The following is a 14,968-nucleotide window of genomic DNA, read 5'->3' as shown; positions in this document are numbered from 1 at the left end:
CATAGCTGACTTTTGTGGGGACTTTAGGTGCCCATTTATTTCGCCCGCTTGACCATAACATAAGGAATCTCCACATCCTCCTCGGTCTGGTCCTCCGCGGTCACTTCGAAGATAATGTTCTTCTGGTGCTCTGGCACGGGCTTCTTGCTAACAAACTCTACCAGCTGGCTCATTCTGTGTGGTGTTAGTATTGCTCGGAATGACTGTAGAAGGATAGATAATCAAAAACTTACGGTAGAGGAAGGCGGTCCTTGACCTTGGAAGGAGGGTAGAAGCTAGCATACAGCAAGCTCACACCCGAGCTGACCATGGTGATATCCAAGCCTCGGCTCTCAAAGTAAGCCAGGAAATCCTTAAGAGGAATGTCTTCGAGCTCAAAGCGGTCCCAGAGCTGGTCAATGGTGACCTCGCCCTCCTTGCCTTGGTACTTGCCCTTGGGGCTAGGCATTGGCTCGCTGAAACCGAAGAATGGGAGAGCAAGGTTAATGAAGCCATTTTTGTACTGTTCAGGATCATCCTTGCCATCAACCACCTTGAACAACTCCAGGGCCACGAGGCCAGTGACCAGAGCAGTAGCAGTGGCAATGGCGGGAATAATCTTTCCAGCAATGAACTTGGTCTTGTGTCGGTCCGCCTGGGGGATTTCGTAGTTATCAGCACGCAGGTTACTGGCGGCGGCGATGAAGTCGATGTGGTAGTTGGTGTCGTCATCCTTCTCGAACTCAACAGGATGCAGACGGAAGCCAGCGAGAGACTTAGGCGAAGGGAGAATGTCCACGAGACGCTGGATTTCCTCACCATCATTGGCACCTCCAGCAGGCTGAGCGTTGGGATCAGGTTCCTTGTCATCAGCTTGGATCTTCACGGTAGAGCTGGGCGTGAACTCAGGGATGATCATATCATCCACAACCTTGCGGTAGTAGCCCTTGTCCGCACCAGGGTTTTTAATTCCATAGTTGAAGGCATGCAGGTTTGCGCCAGCAATTACGAATCCAAGGTGAGTGGGGTTGCCGCTGTCAAACTTCAGGGGAGTCGGGGCACGTTTAGGGCCGGACCAGAAGGGCTGACCAGAGGAGGTCTTGGAGTCGCGGGGGAAGTTGTAGAGTAGCTGCTGGATGGCATTGTTGTACTGCGCCTCAAACTGCTGACGGGCCCAGACGATGCAGTCATCAAAGGTGAGCGGCTTCTCGGTCACTAAGAAGTCACGGAGATGCTGCAATGTTTGCTTCTCTTGGCCTGCCTGCTTGAGGGTTTGCTCAATGTAGTCGGGCTGCGAGAGATACATGTTGACAGACTCTGGGGGACCGACGAAGTAGGTCTGGAAAAGATCCCGAGCCCAAGCAATGGTATGCTCAATGCGGTTGGGGAAACTCTTCAAGGTGCACATAGGGAAAGACTTCTCGGGAGGATCCTGGGAGCTAGAGTAGGACTCAGTGATGAACGGCAAGATAACTTGGACGTTGCCCTTGGTACCGAGAGTACCACTCTCAAGGAGAGGCTTGCGGAAGAAGACGCAGCGTCGATCCACGTATGTTCTGGCGTCAACGTTGTCCAAAGCGTTGGTAACACCATCCAGCCGGTTCCAGAACTCTTCGTCGAAGATGTGCTCCGTGTCTTGGCCAACACGGTCGCGCAGGGTCACGATCTTATCATTCAAGTCAGGGTTCATCGCCTGCACAGCAGCGGAGGCGCAGTCACTCTTCAGGCGACCGACATCCTTGGGCCGGAAGAGGAACTGTCGATTCAGGTTACTCTTCTCAATCTGGTCCATATCGGTGACATAGATCTTGCCCTTGGGACCCGTACCCAGGCCGATCATAGCCCAGTTCTTCAGGGTTTCGCAGCCAATGGCTCCGGCACCGACCAGGAATTGGGTAACATTGGAGAGCTTCTCCTGGTATTCCTTACCAAAGACAGCAATCTGGCCATCGTAACGAGTACCGAGAGGCTTGCAGCTCTCCTCGGACCGAGTAGTTGAGGACGGCAAAGACTCCAGAGAGTCGAAGTACATCCACTGGTGCACAGGGCTGAACTTTCCAGAGACAGCCTTGAGAACTTCCTGCGCGGCGATACCTCCAAAGAAGGCGGCCAATGGGTTCAAATCACCACGGGCCTGGTAACTCAGCTCCTTAATCACCTTCTCATCCAATTCAACTTTCTCGTCCCCAGCCGCAGCGAGCTCACCAGCAAGTTTGAGGATCTCCTGGGCATCGTTATCGTTGTGTGGACGGGGCATTTGACCGTCATGTGTCTCCGCAAACTTGTGAAGCGCCTGGATACCGACATGAAGTTGCGCCGGTCGGTCGAACTTGGCGAAATCGGAGATGAGGAACTCAGGTTTCTTGATCTGCTCTGACAAGGGCTGGAAATCGATAAACTTGGGCATCTTGACTTGGGTGTAGATACCACCACCCTTGTAGGAGCCAAGGCCGGACACATCGCCAATAGTGAAGGTGTAAGGTCCCTTAACCGTGATTTTGCGGGGTGCACTGTCGTTCAATTCGTCCATACCCTTAACCTCGGTGAAAGTCACGAAATCGCCATCCTCTAGTCCGTGCCGAGTCTCATCCAGAGCAGACACGAGGCCATCCTCGGCAATGTCGGCGACAATTCCGCTCACTGGCTCCTCGCCAGTAGGATCGCCGACTGTGAAGTTCTTTCCGAAGTCGTTAAAGAGGTAACCGAAAAGGCCAAAGGTATCCGTAATTGTCACATAAATTCCATTCTTATGGCAGAAGTCTGCGATCACCAGCTGCTCCTTCAGAGGTGTAAGTGTCAGTACAACCGCTTGGTAGCGCTTCAGTTGCTCCAGATCATCCACGAGATTCTTGCCCTCATGAATTGTAACGGGGACATAAGAGTTGAGCTCGGCGACTCGGGGCGCGGTGACTTCAGCACGGGGCTTGCCGACGTCTTTTGATTGGAGGAAGAACTGGGAAGACAGATCGGAGATAGCGACGGGTGCGGGGTCGTAGAGGGTGAGGGACTTGACACCGGCGAGGGCAATGTTCTTGGCTGAAGAGATTCATTAGAGGTTAGTTGTGCTGGGGAGCTGCCATATCATATTTGGTATACTTACCAATTTCCACACCAAGGCCCTTGAGACCGACAACAAGCACGTTGGACGAACCCATGCGCTTCATAGCCTCGTGGCCAAGCACATAACTAAGAGCAAGTGGTTAGATCCAGGCTTCAGCCAACAAAGAATACCATGCAAAACTCACAGCTGCCGACTATACAGGGACTCATCGATCTCACCCTGCTTAATCAACTCTACTGTCTCCTGTGGGTTGTCCACCTGCATCTTGACGTCCTAGTGTAGCTCGGGTTAGTGGCAACGCCGCATTTTGCTGGATTAAGGCCCAACATACCGACATATTCTTCTTTTGGGGCCGAGCGGCGATGTCGTCTTCGGACGCTCTGCGCTTTCCCGGCTTAGCCGCTTCACGAACAGCAAGATCGGAAGGAATGATGGTAAATGGAGGGTGAAAGTCTTGCCCCACGAGCAAGACCTTCAATAGTGCGGAGTAAAAACAAGTAACTTCTAGCGTACCAGGTACCTAGCTATTCAAGCCGGATCAGAGGAAAGAGCCGGCAACGGGAGGAAGGCGTTAACTGTACAAGATAAACAAGTATGGTGGAAATAGAGGTAAGGGAGGAAGGAACAGTTGAAGCGGGACCATCGACGTAAGAGGGAGCTACCAGGATGACTAATTGACCCGCCCCGCGTCCAGAACGCGATTAGATGATTTGGTAATTTGATGATTTGGTGATCACAAGGTTATTCTGTTCAGCTCTGTTTCATTCTCCAACCCAAAGAACTGGTGACTGGATCGAAGGGGAGAATCGAGACAGAAACAATGAAATTGTTCTGGTCTCACTGAGGGACCTAGGACACTTCGACGCGTCCTGACTCAAGCCCAACTCTTCCATACCCAACCTATGTGTCGCCTTGAGCTTCTTGGGCGTGGTTTACTATACTGGCAGCGGCATAACTCTGAAGAGGATAGTCAGTGTTATAGGTAGGTGTGATATCTATGAAACTGCAACAACCTCCAGATCTGGATTACTAACACCCACCAGGCAACCCAAGCCAGGATGCTACACGAGATCCTCCTCTCCCTCTCTGGCCAGCCCTCACCCCTCTTCGCTGATATCGGGAAAGAGACGAGCTCTCAAGATGATTTTGCCCTTCTCTCTCCTCCGGAAAAAGCCCTCCTCGGATCGATTGCGCACCTAAGCCACCTTCATGCTTATCTCCGCGAGCACACCTCCCAAATATCCTCCTCCCATGTTTCCGTTATCTGCCGGTCGGTCTCGACGACCATTGTCACCGTTCAGTTGGGCGAGTTTCAGAAGAAAATCCTGGAAGTGGAAAGGGCGATTCTCGCTGAGGACAGCTTATATGTCGGTGGTTACGGAATTGTCCCTTTATCAACCATCGTGGGGGAGTTTGCGCCGTGGACTCGGCGTATGGAGTGGCTATTAGAAGTGGTCCAATTCATTCAGCCCGAAGCTGAAGACACAAGGCACCGCCATGGCTGTACTGGCGCAGGACTCATTGACTTCCTGCGAGCCGGACTTCAAACCGGATACACGGACATTAAAGAAATGGGAGTACAGCTGGTGACTGTCGCCGAGACAGCATGGATGAAACAGCTTTCCATGTGGCTACTATATGGGAATCTGCCCATATATGGTAAAAAAGACTTTTTTATTCAGGAGGCCTTTGACAGCGAGGACGATGATGCTCAGTTCAGCATGCATGTCGATTTGCTCCCGAGATTCGTTGCTGAGCAAACTGCAGGGTCTATCCTGTTCATTGGAAAGTCGCTGAACCACGTCCGTTCTAAGCGCAAGACCTCTGCGGGGATCTCGACTGCACCGGTCACACTATACAAGGAGCATATCGAGCATCTGGCCGGACTCAAATCACCCATATCATCCTCGAAGTTGACCACGGCCGTGGATTGGATACGTCTTTCACTGTCTCAGTCCACGTTATCAAGATTGCTCCCACTTCCCAAGATCCTGGAAATGCTTACACTACTACACGACTTCCTGCTACTAGGGCGGGGTGAATTTGCCGTGGCCCTTGTAGTGCATGCAGATAATCGCATCGAAGATACTCGACGACGAGGAGCCGGAGCTCGGGGCCCTGCTTTTGATGGCCTTATCATGAAAGAAGGGGATGTCATGACCTCTTTGGCACATGCCTGGGTTGAGCTCTTCTCTTTACAGAAAGAAGAAGATCCAGCCGATGAGGAGCTTGAGCTGGCTCGCGAGCTGCTACGACTATCTATTAGCGACCGAAAAAGTAACCGAGCGATGACCCCATCACATGGTTCGAACGCGATGTCCAAGATCTCGAGAGTTCCATTCGATGATTTGCTCTTCCCAATACCGACATGCTTGACTGCGCAAGTTCGTGCTCCTCTTGATCTGTTTCTCTCCAGCTCCGACATCGCTATCTACTCGAAGATACACTCCTATTTACTAGGTATTCGCAGGGCACAGATGCGACTTGGTGATCTATGGAAGCGAACGTCTTTACGAAGGAATCACCCTACTCCATGGGGACCCCCACGCAGTAACAAACCATTCGGCCAGCAGCGGCTGAAAGCGAGCCGCGAGCGGGACAATGCTCGCACTAAACAGATGCGGTCCATCTGGGCTACTGCTAGCGCCTGTTTGTTTGTTCTTTCGGAGATTGGCGGTTTCTTCCAAGGAGAAGTTGTCCACGAGTCTTGGCAGCATCTTCGCGAGTGGATCCAGGGTCGCCCGTCCTCCAGTGCCTCAATTTCTGGTTCTCGACCGGGTACGGCTTCGTCTGCAAAGACACGACAATCACGAGTGGCCTCACCCGACCGACCGTCGAGTCGGCCGACCTCTCAAGCCGGGCCGACCCTTGGGCGAACCGATCCCGAGGCATTGGCTACGGCCCACCGCCGCCATCTGTCCATGCTTATTCAGTCTTTATTCTTAACTGATGTCCCATTTACCAGTGCCCTGCGGGCGTTGCTCACCAGTGTTGACCGCTTCGTGGCTCTCGTGGTTCGCCTTGAGACAATCCAGCGAAATATGGATCTGGAGACCGACGAGGGCGTGGTGGACGCGCTCGTCGACTATGCTCAAGAGGAAAGTGAAGTGTGGCACATGTTGCGAGCAACACGCGATGATGTGAAGAGCGAAATTCAGGGGGTCGTTGCGAGCCTCCGTGATATCGACGATCAAAGGTCTGGTGAGGGGCTCGGCTTCGCCACAAACCCAGTCCACGGGTTCACCGGAGGAAGTAATCGGGCGAATTCAGGCACAGGCTATGCGGGACACTATGTGCCGCGCCAACCAGCCGGTGTGGACCGACTCCTGATGAAGCTTGACTTCGGCAGCTTACGCAGTGATGGCGGAGTGGCCATTGCACCGGGATTGACGGATTTGGAGTAGTGTGAGATCCATTTGAGTGGAACCATTGCGGAGTTTCAACGGTTGCTTTCTTATTCTTATTTCCTCCGGGTTTCTTTTTCGGTTCCGCGCTTTCACTACTACTATTCTACGGGTTATTTAACCAATTTTGCTCTTTCGGATGCCTACAGAGGTACCAGAACTGATACCCCGCGGAGTTGACGCTTCCATCGCAAACTTATTAAGACCAGACCAGGCTCGACAGCACGGGTGTATGGCAATTGAGTTTTTACATCCCTGGCTGCAAGATAGGGTCATGTGTACTTGCACAGGCCAAGTGAAAATCCAATCAAATCATAAAAATTCTAATCTCGAAATCTGACCGGCAATCGCCCTGCATCTAACAATTGAAAATACGGAATCCCGCATTGAGTATATAGATCCTTACGTCTCGACACGCACAGGTGACCAGCGCACGCCAGTACGTTCGAGATCGTTCGGCCCCCGAACCATGAGCTGTTTACCCATTAACGAAGTACATGCACCTTAATGCACGTATCGCGGAGCAAATGTGGATATCATTAAGCTCTGAGTTCGATCGGGAAAAGTGGTCCTGTACAGCTCTGTGATGGTGAAGAGCGAAGTCTAAGAAAAGATTTCCGTTACATTTCGGAGTCTATCGTAGTAAACCTGGGGTAGTTATACTAGGTCGAGACATTTGGGTAAGCCAAATTCGACCTTATGAACCACCATCAAATCCACCAGATACTGACTATGCCTGATCCAGAGGTCATTGAACATTCAAATGACTCAGAAATCCGGATAATCAGGATCAGGATCAGAATGTAAAGTGTACAGGCACAAGCCCGGCATTACCTGATTCGGCGATCCCGGCCAAGATGCGTCACGCCTCCCTAAAAATAAAGAACAGGATTTAGGTAGAGCCTCCCGGAACACGTACCGGCAATGAGATGGAGAGTTGAGGATCTGTTGCCGTTCCCGTCCAACTGACCTGATCTTTGATTTTTCCAGAGACTTAACATATGCAGTCTACGAAAATAGTACATATATGACCGGCGGTCAGACCTTCGTTTCCGAACCACACCATTGGTGGATCGAGACTGCATCGTATTTCTCCCAGAAGCTCTAGAACCACAGCATGAATAGCAAGAGGGGAACGACATGTCGTGTATACATCCCGAGCATATCGTTGGCTGGGTCTTTAAAAATGTCGATCCCGGCGCTAATAGTTCGGACCCGCCCGAGTGGGCCATTCTAGCCCGAAGGTCACGATGCTTCAATACGAACAGATTTTGGCTGTAGCTGATGTGGCAACGGTTCTTTTATCCGTGGATGCAGTGCATCTGGACCATAGAAACCTAGTGGAAGCAGGGATTACGAACAATTGTCATTTCTAGCTCATTATCTATGATCACGAGGCCTGCTTTTTCACCGTTTTCTGCTTGCATCGATTATCCTTTCTTGCCTCTTCGCTTCGGTTTACTATGCCTGGAAGTTCAGTTCCGCGAATCATATATAATCCCATCCTCCAATCTCAATTTCCCCCCTATCGTCATTGCATTCATTGCGCGTCTGTCAATTGTCCCGGGAAAATCATATACATAGTAGAATAATTCCCTGGTACCTCTCTTGCACAGTTCAATTTTTATTCACATATTCGTTACCACCTACATATCCTACACTTAATATCACCATGTCTCTCTCCTTGCCCCGCGTGCTAGCTCCAGCTCGCACTGGCTTTACTGCCACTGTCATCCCCAGGGTGCTAGCTTCATCCTCAACCCGCCTCTACTCAACCACAAAGAGCACCTTCAACTCGCGCGATATCCTCAAAACTCCCCACAGTCCAGACCACATTCAAACCAAGCTACCCTCATCAAAAGACCTTCGCAATGCCAAACGCTTCCGCGAGTTCGATATGGAGGGTCGCGTCTATGCCATAACAGGTGGTGCGCGCGGTCTAGGTCTATCAATGGCCGAAGCTCTAATTGAGGCCGGCGCAAAGGGTAAGCATTATCCCTCCCAATTTCCACAAACCCAGCTAATCTCAAAATTTCGAACAGTCTACTGCCTCGACCGGCTAGATGCCCCAAGCGCAGACTTCCTTGCCGCGAAAGACAAAGCCGAAAACGAATACGGCGGTCTACTGGAATACATCCAGATCGATGTACGGGACCACAAGCAGGTAGAGAACACTTTCGCCATGGTAGCCGCACAACACGAGCGTCTAGATGGCCTCATCGCCGCAGCCGGAATAAACCACCTACAAAGCGCATTGGAGTATGATCGTGCAGCCCTAGACGATGTGATGAGCATAAACTACAATGGCGTGTTTAACTCAGCCACTGCAGCCGCACGCCAAATGTTCAATTACCAGGGCAAAGGCTCCATCCTACTTGTTGCATCCATGTCCGGTCTCATCGCCAATAAGGGCATGACATCCCCGGTGTACAACAGCTCCAAGGCTGCTGTTATCCAGCTTGCGCGTTCACTCGCTATGGAGTGGGGTCGTCATGGTATCCGGGTCAATTCGTTGTGTCCGGGTCATATTATTACGCCTATGGTGGAAGCTGTTTTTCAGCAGAATCCTGCTGCTCGTGCTACGTGGGAAGCTGAGAATATGCTTGGGAGGTTGGCGCTTCCGGAGGAGTTCCGTGGTTGTGCTCTTTTTGCTTTGTCTGATGCTTCAAGCTTTATGACTGGTAGCACTTTGTTAATTGATGGGGGTCATACTGCCTGGTGAACGACATGATTATTATGAATACCCTGCAGCTTTTTGTGCTTTCTTTTGATCATCAGCTTGGACTATAGAGATGATCTAGCGTTCTACCAGGCATTATCACTGGTTTATTTTCTTCAGGTGCTAAACCAGCAAAGATAGATAGCGTTGAAGTGGGTTTTATGCAGAGCGTGTTACCCAATTTAAAAGCCTTTTTGCTCGTCTTACAATTTTGTCTTTATTGTTCTTTAAATCTAGGCAATCTCATTGCTGAGCTAGGGAAGGAATTGAAGACAGCAATCTTGAATAAAGACCAGTAAAGCAAAACTACACTGGGTAACAAACCAAAGCTTGTTGTATATATGACCTCAAAATCAACGCTAGTATAACCCGCTAAATCTATGCTATTTCGGAAATGTCAAATTAAATTCCACCCAGATAATCCATCCCGCTAAATGATATAAACGAGCCTCTGATCCCCAGTATCAAACTCCAAATCCTCTCTCCGCCCACCGCCCATAAGCTCATCTCGCTCCTCCCCATCGACGGCCCCAGATCCACTAGTTTGCGCGGAATCAAACAATGTCCCACCCGAAGAAGCCTTATTAGCTTTTTGCAAAAGTACCCTCAGAGCAAAGGCAAGGATGGCGACCAGCACCATAAAAACAGAACAGACTGCCATTCCCCGCACATACCATGGCCCATCCGCCTCGGGGTATAGCCTTGTCCCCAGAAGAGGACCACACTGCCCAATTATGTTCAAGATGGCGATGCTCGCTCCTTTGCCTTCTTTTTCAACTCGGTTGTCCATCGACCAGGTGATGATCAATGTGATTGCGGAGAAGAATCCTGATATGGCCGGGTAGACGCATATGTAGCGAATGAAGGTGTGCAAGGAGGGAGAGAGGTGGGTGTGAAAGTAGCCTGCTGCTGCGATGGCGGCATATGAAAGAGATGAGATTAGTGCGTGCGCTATCAGGTATGAACTACGGGTGCGGGTGCGGTCTGAAGCCCAGGCTGTTACTAGGACGACGACGAAGGCGATTAGGTAGGGCGGGGCCGAGAGGGCTTGTGCGGAAAGGGAGGAGAAGCCCATGCTGTATATTGGGTTAGTTTTTGAAGGCCCAACCGTTCTCCTTTGTTAGGGCTGACATACTCTTTGATGATGGTGGGCAGGAATACTGGCATCGAGCTAAACGCAACATTGCAGCTGAAGAACATGAACTGTGATTGGTGTCAGATTAGAGCATAAAGACTGTGAACGGAGACTTACAGCTGCCATGTAAGCCTTAGGGTCAGAAGCTGTCTTCAAAATCTCACGCCATTTCAACCCCTGTTCTTGCGATTGCTCATAATTCGATTTTGTGTTGTTCTCCTCAAGCCGCCGTTGAGCCACAGCACGTTGTCTGCGGGTAAGAAATCGGGCTTTGCCCGGAGAATCAGGGATCAGGACCCAAGCAAATATGGCAACAATCACGCTGGGGAATCCTTCAACCAAGAAAAGAGTACGCCATGGGGAGATCGGTCCATCGCTACTAAGTTTCACAATCACCCACGCGAGACTGCTAGCAAACGTGGTTGCCAGCGGTGCAGCTGAAATAAAAAGCCCGTTCCTGAAAGCCAATTCATCACGCCGGTAGAACAGCGACAAATAGAACGGAACTCCAGGACCGAATGCAGCTTCCGTGATGCCGAGCAACAAGCGGAGAACGACTAGGCCCCCGAAGGAGGTTGCAAGGCATTGAAACGAGGCTACCAGACCCCAGCCACAAACACAGAGAGAAATGTACATGTGCGGCGGAACGACGCGGTACATCAGCGTCATCCATTCAAAAAGAATGTATGTGATGTAGAATGCGGTCAGTAGCCATTCATACTGTGAAGACGAGAGTTGCAGATCTTCTTGAAGCCCGGCTATCCTGGCATTCCCGATATCTGAATAGGTGGTCAGCAAAAATTCCATGCGTGTAGCCCTGAGCTATGCACAGCAGCATCACAAGCTTAGAACCCCGAGTATCAAAAAACATACTGGATCGGTCCAAGAAAGCCAGGAGGTACAAAAGAGCGAGAAAAGGCACAAGTCTCTTATCAAAGATCCTTACCACCTCCTTTTCCTCTTCCGAAGTCCATTTCGGGCCCCGTGTCCTCTTCCCCTTCATTTCGGCCCTGGTATTGAATCCATCGCCCTCCTCGATATCGGAAACAGGACCCCCAACAGCACCCTCTGTACCCCCAAAATCAGTCTGGAGTCGTAACGGTCCAACGGGCGATTGTTTAGGTCTACTACCAGAGACAGGGTATTCATCGTCCTCAGAGCCCTTAGAAACAGGCGTGTATCGTGGATTTGAGGAAGTGCTGGAATCGGAGGAGGATGCGTTCCCCGCAGCTGATGGGGGGAGATGGAAGGCCATATTGGCCACAACGGGAGATTCTAGGACGCTGGAGCTCACTAAAGGATTGGCCCTGAGCCTTTCTCCATGTGAGACAGGGGTTGAAATGCTCAGGTGTCCCAAGGGATTCGCTGGGAGCTTGAATGATCGGTTTGCAGGACCTGGAGATGATTAGGTAAGGGGGTGCACGTGGGTAGCTTTGGGGGGTTAGCGCCTCGGATTAAATAACTACCGAAGTATATCCTAGCTTGAATTGTTTAAACTATGGATGCAAATTGGAGTTTGATTTGCGTTCTCGAACACTTGATTGATTTTCGTTGATCATTTTATCCTTTCTAGCTATTGTTTTTGCTTTTCATCATTTTTTTTTTGCCTTATGAGTTTTCTGTACTGCGCGCAGTCACACAAGATTAGATGATAAGAATATTTCAGTCGATGTCGAGATCATGTTGGAGGGCGCCATGAATCCAAAAGTCCTCTGCCGCTGCGTCGGTTCGATTCAGTGTCTTGGCGGGGGTAAACCTGGACGTAATATGAGGATCTATCATGGTAGGCACCTTGGGCAGCGATAGTATCATGATCGTCAAAAATATTAGAATCATCAAGGGCATCGCGAGTGGCGGTCATGGTATCCATTTCTCTGCGAAGAAACCTTCGGGTGCCATGGTAGCGTGAGCCGTACTCCCGGTCGGGTCTCGAGTCGAATGCGATTTGTCCATGCTGTCTGTCATCGTGCACCACTGAGTCGTGATAAGAGCGTTCTTCACTATGCGATCTGCCCCTCTTTGAAGAAGCGAAATGGATTCCGCGATCTCCAAAGCTCTGATTGTGACTAATTCTCAGGCCATGATTGCCCCCGGAGCTATCACTCTTTACCTGGTTGGTCTGACGACGGCGGTCTTCGGAAAGATACAGAGCATGATTTCGGCTGCTCTGAAAAACTTGTTGTACTTGGCGGTAGAGCCCGGAGTTTTTCAAGCCCTCGTTCTCAGCGATATGGAGAATATTCTCTGCAGTATCGCGTAGGAAACGAACATTTCTCAATTGAGCTTTTTTGTCAGAGTGGCCACCCTGTTTGGCATCCGCAAGATAATAGTCGACTAGCGCTTGGCGATAAACGGCCATTGGCCTTTGAAGTTGGGACAGCGACTTTGCTGAGCATAGCTCCAGCTCATATTCCGCGTCGGTGGTCAAGATCTTGGTTTTAAGCGGAGAGATCGAGATATTGACCGATGGCTCGCCATCGGTCCACTTAGCAAGCTCGTTTGTCTTGTCCGAGCATGCTAAGCTAGGTGACTGGCTTTGGTCAACCGGGGGGAAGGTTGGAGACATCTTATCGTCCACAAAATGAATGTTAGACGCGCTGAAAGCTGCGAGGATTTTGTTTCTGACCTCTTGAAGAGGAGGTAAGCAAAAAGGTGGGTTGTGTGTCTGGGTGATAACGCTGAGGGAAAGGTTGTGAAGAAGGCAAGTCGAGAAACATTCAGTGAAATCAAAAGCAGGACGCGTCTAACAAGACCAGCCGGGAGACATTCTGGGTATTTACACCTGGAGTGCACCAACAGAATTCAAAATAAGTAGACTGAAGATGTCTACTCTTCCATACCTTGGCATAGTTAGATGTCGACTTTTGGTTATGCCTGTTCGTCAAAATATCCTAAATGCTCCACCTCAAGACACTAGAGAGATGCTGTGGCCTTGACCTTCGTCAAGATGGCTTATTGTAGGCATATAATGTATGCTTTGCTAAGAGTCACTGCAATTGTCTAATGGTTGAGTAAAAATAAAATATCAATGGCATCTCATGGGGTATCGTCACAGGTTTATTTCACGTAGGATTTAGTTCCTCTCCTGCCAGAGTCTTTTGATCTCATCAGCTAGGACCTGTGGCTTACTCCCCTCGCCATCCTGGGCACAGGTCTTCCAAACTCCACCATCATGGATGCACCAGACTGAGTCGTCTAACCGAACAGTGCAGCTAGTATGCACATCAAGATGCTCGCTGTGCAGAGCATTGTGTCGTAGAAGGGCAATGCCGCTAAGCGGACTTTTCCCACGCTGGCCATCATCGGGGGCGTCGCTTTGCTGGCTTGCACATTGGTTCAAAGCGTCGAAGTCAATTCCATGTTCTAGTGCACACTGGTGGACAAGCCCACGGTCGGGGATGCGGGTATAATCGTTGATCAGGCAGTTGGCAAAGCCTAGAGATCGTATGATGGGTGTTCGAGGGTAATTTTGAGGAAGAAGCGATCTGTCCGACGTAGGAGGGAAGGGTAGGTTGGCAGCGCATAGCATGAGCATGTTACCGATACATTCGGCTGGCCCATGCATGCACTGTATATCGGAGGTTTCTTTAGAGACACTAGTCAAATTGTAATGTTAGTGGAGTTCTAAGGACCCTAGGGTGTTGTTCCCATCGATGTGCAAATACCTGGCGATAAATGAAAGCCGGAAGTCCACTTTGTCACTAATCTGCTCCATAGCTGGCAGAATCAGTTTCTGCAAGCAGCCTTGAGCATCTGGACATTTGCTCATGATATGGGCCTCAAGTGGAATTCTCGTTGATTCATTCGACTGGCTGGTGATTGGGTCTTGGCTGATTTTTGCCTGTTCATGTTCGTGATTCTGGGCAGCGAAATCTTTAGAGCCGCCTGCGTTCTGTCCTGGGGCCAAGCACTTAGAAGTATCACAGGGTGCACACTCAGGCGACATGCATTGGGTAGACCGGGGTCTAATTAGCATGTAATATCCAGCCAAGAAACAGAAGACGATAAAGACGCGTCTCAAAAAAATGGCTCTTCGTGGACGTTTCTGTGGGGCCATCCATCTTGGCTCTTGAGAAGCGCCATGGGTTTCGCCGGTGTGAGTAGGTAGTTTCTCCATATTCTAGGTTGGGGAAGCGTAGTTTGAAGCTCAAACTGACGTCGATGTTGATCCTGATAAGGGGGGCCCGCTGATTTGGAGTGGAGCCGGGTTAGGGCTACGGCCGCCGACAGTAGCCCAACATGTAATTTTGGACCGCTTTTACTCTTCGGGACTAGATCAATCATTTGGTCACATGGCGTGCTATTTAAAAAGAGTTCTCGATACGAGTTATTAGGCATCTTAATTATTCTATCCTTTTGCCTAACAATCGTCGTTCAGATTGTTGAGTGCTGCCCTCATTCACGAAACCTTAATCTACCTCCAGCTTGAAGGGGATGTGGAAGCCTGGAAAGCATTGTTGTTTACGAGTAACGAAGTATTAACAACTTAGCCTCAGCGGATTTGGCCCATAGAGTTTCAAGGTTGATGGGAGTATCGACTTCCTCTGGAAACTACCTATGATCCGGTCTTATATAATGAGTAATATTTTCAATCTACCAATTGATGGTCTGAGATACCTAGGTATCCGAAGCAATTTATAAAGTATTAAGTGTAGTCCATGTAGTGCCCA

General features: G+C 50.1%; 6 protein-coding genes across 6 annotated transcripts; 2 read left to right on the top strand and 4 right to left on the bottom strand.

Annotated features, from left to right (window-relative positions):
- Positions 1-35: 35 nt before the first annotated feature.
- On the bottom strand, positions 36-3,377 carry ubaA (E1 ubiquitin-activating protein ubaA; the record flags this gene model as incomplete). Its single annotated transcript, XM_057065176.1, has 5 exons — positions 36-174; positions 234-3,015; positions 3,080-3,165; positions 3,225-3,313; positions 3,372-3,377. The coding sequence occupies 5 exons, from the start codon at positions 3,375-3,377 to the stop codon at positions 36-38; spliced, it is 3,102 nt and encodes a 1,033-aa protein (XP_056922919.1).
- Positions 3,378-4,098: 721 nt separating this feature from the next.
- On the top strand, positions 4,099-6,444 carry N7503_005628 (uncharacterized protein; the record flags this gene model as incomplete). Its single annotated transcript, XM_057065175.1, has 1 exon — positions 4,099-6,444. One exon carries the CDS (start codon positions 4,099-4,101, stop codon positions 6,442-6,444), a length of 2,346 nt encoding a protein of 781 aa, XP_056922918.1.
- Positions 6,445-8,116: 1,672 nt separating this feature from the next.
- N7503_005627 (putative short chain dehydrogenase/oxidoreductase) lies at positions 8,117-9,166 on the top strand (the record flags this gene model as incomplete). The annotated part of the gene is made up of 2 exons (XM_057065174.1): positions 8,117-8,429; positions 8,487-9,166. The coding sequence occupies 2 exons, from the start codon at positions 8,117-8,119 to the stop codon at positions 9,164-9,166; spliced, it is 993 nt and encodes a 330-aa protein (XP_056922917.1).
- Positions 9,167-9,593: 427 nt separating this feature from the next.
- On the bottom strand, positions 9,594-11,553 carry N7503_005626 (uncharacterized protein; the record flags this gene model as incomplete). Its single annotated transcript, XM_057065173.1, has 4 exons — positions 9,594-10,239; positions 10,299-10,366; positions 10,416-11,077; positions 11,172-11,553. The coding sequence occupies 4 exons, from the start codon at positions 11,551-11,553 to the stop codon at positions 9,594-9,596; spliced, it is 1,758 nt and encodes a 585-aa protein (XP_056922916.1).
- A 423-nt stretch (positions 11,554-11,976) lies between these two features.
- N7503_005625 (uncharacterized protein) lies at positions 11,977-12,864 on the bottom strand (the record flags this gene model as incomplete). The annotated part of the gene is made up of 1 exon (XM_057065172.1): positions 11,977-12,864. The coding sequence occupies one exon, from the start codon at positions 12,862-12,864 to the stop codon at positions 11,977-11,979; it is 888 nt and encodes a 295-aa protein (XP_056922915.1).
- Positions 12,865-13,318: 454 nt separating this feature from the next.
- N7503_005624 (GILT family protein) lies at positions 13,319-14,415 on the bottom strand (the record flags this gene model as incomplete). The annotated part of the gene is made up of 2 exons (XM_057065171.1): positions 13,319-13,894; positions 13,964-14,415. The coding sequence occupies 2 exons, from the start codon at positions 14,413-14,415 to the stop codon at positions 13,372-13,374; spliced, it is 975 nt and encodes a 324-aa protein (XP_056922914.1). The 3' UTR covers positions 13,319-13,371.
- Positions 14,416-14,968: the final 553 nt, after the last annotated feature.

This window comes from Penicillium pulvis, assembly GCF_028828015.1.
Source record: "Penicillium pulvis strain IBT 33274 chromosome Unknown contig_23_segment0_segment0, whole genome shotgun sequence".
NCBI classification, from domain to species: Eukaryota; Fungi; Ascomycota; class Eurotiomycetes; order Eurotiales; family Aspergillaceae; genus Penicillium; species Penicillium pulvis.
This window is presented reverse-complemented; position numbering and strand designations above follow the sequence as displayed.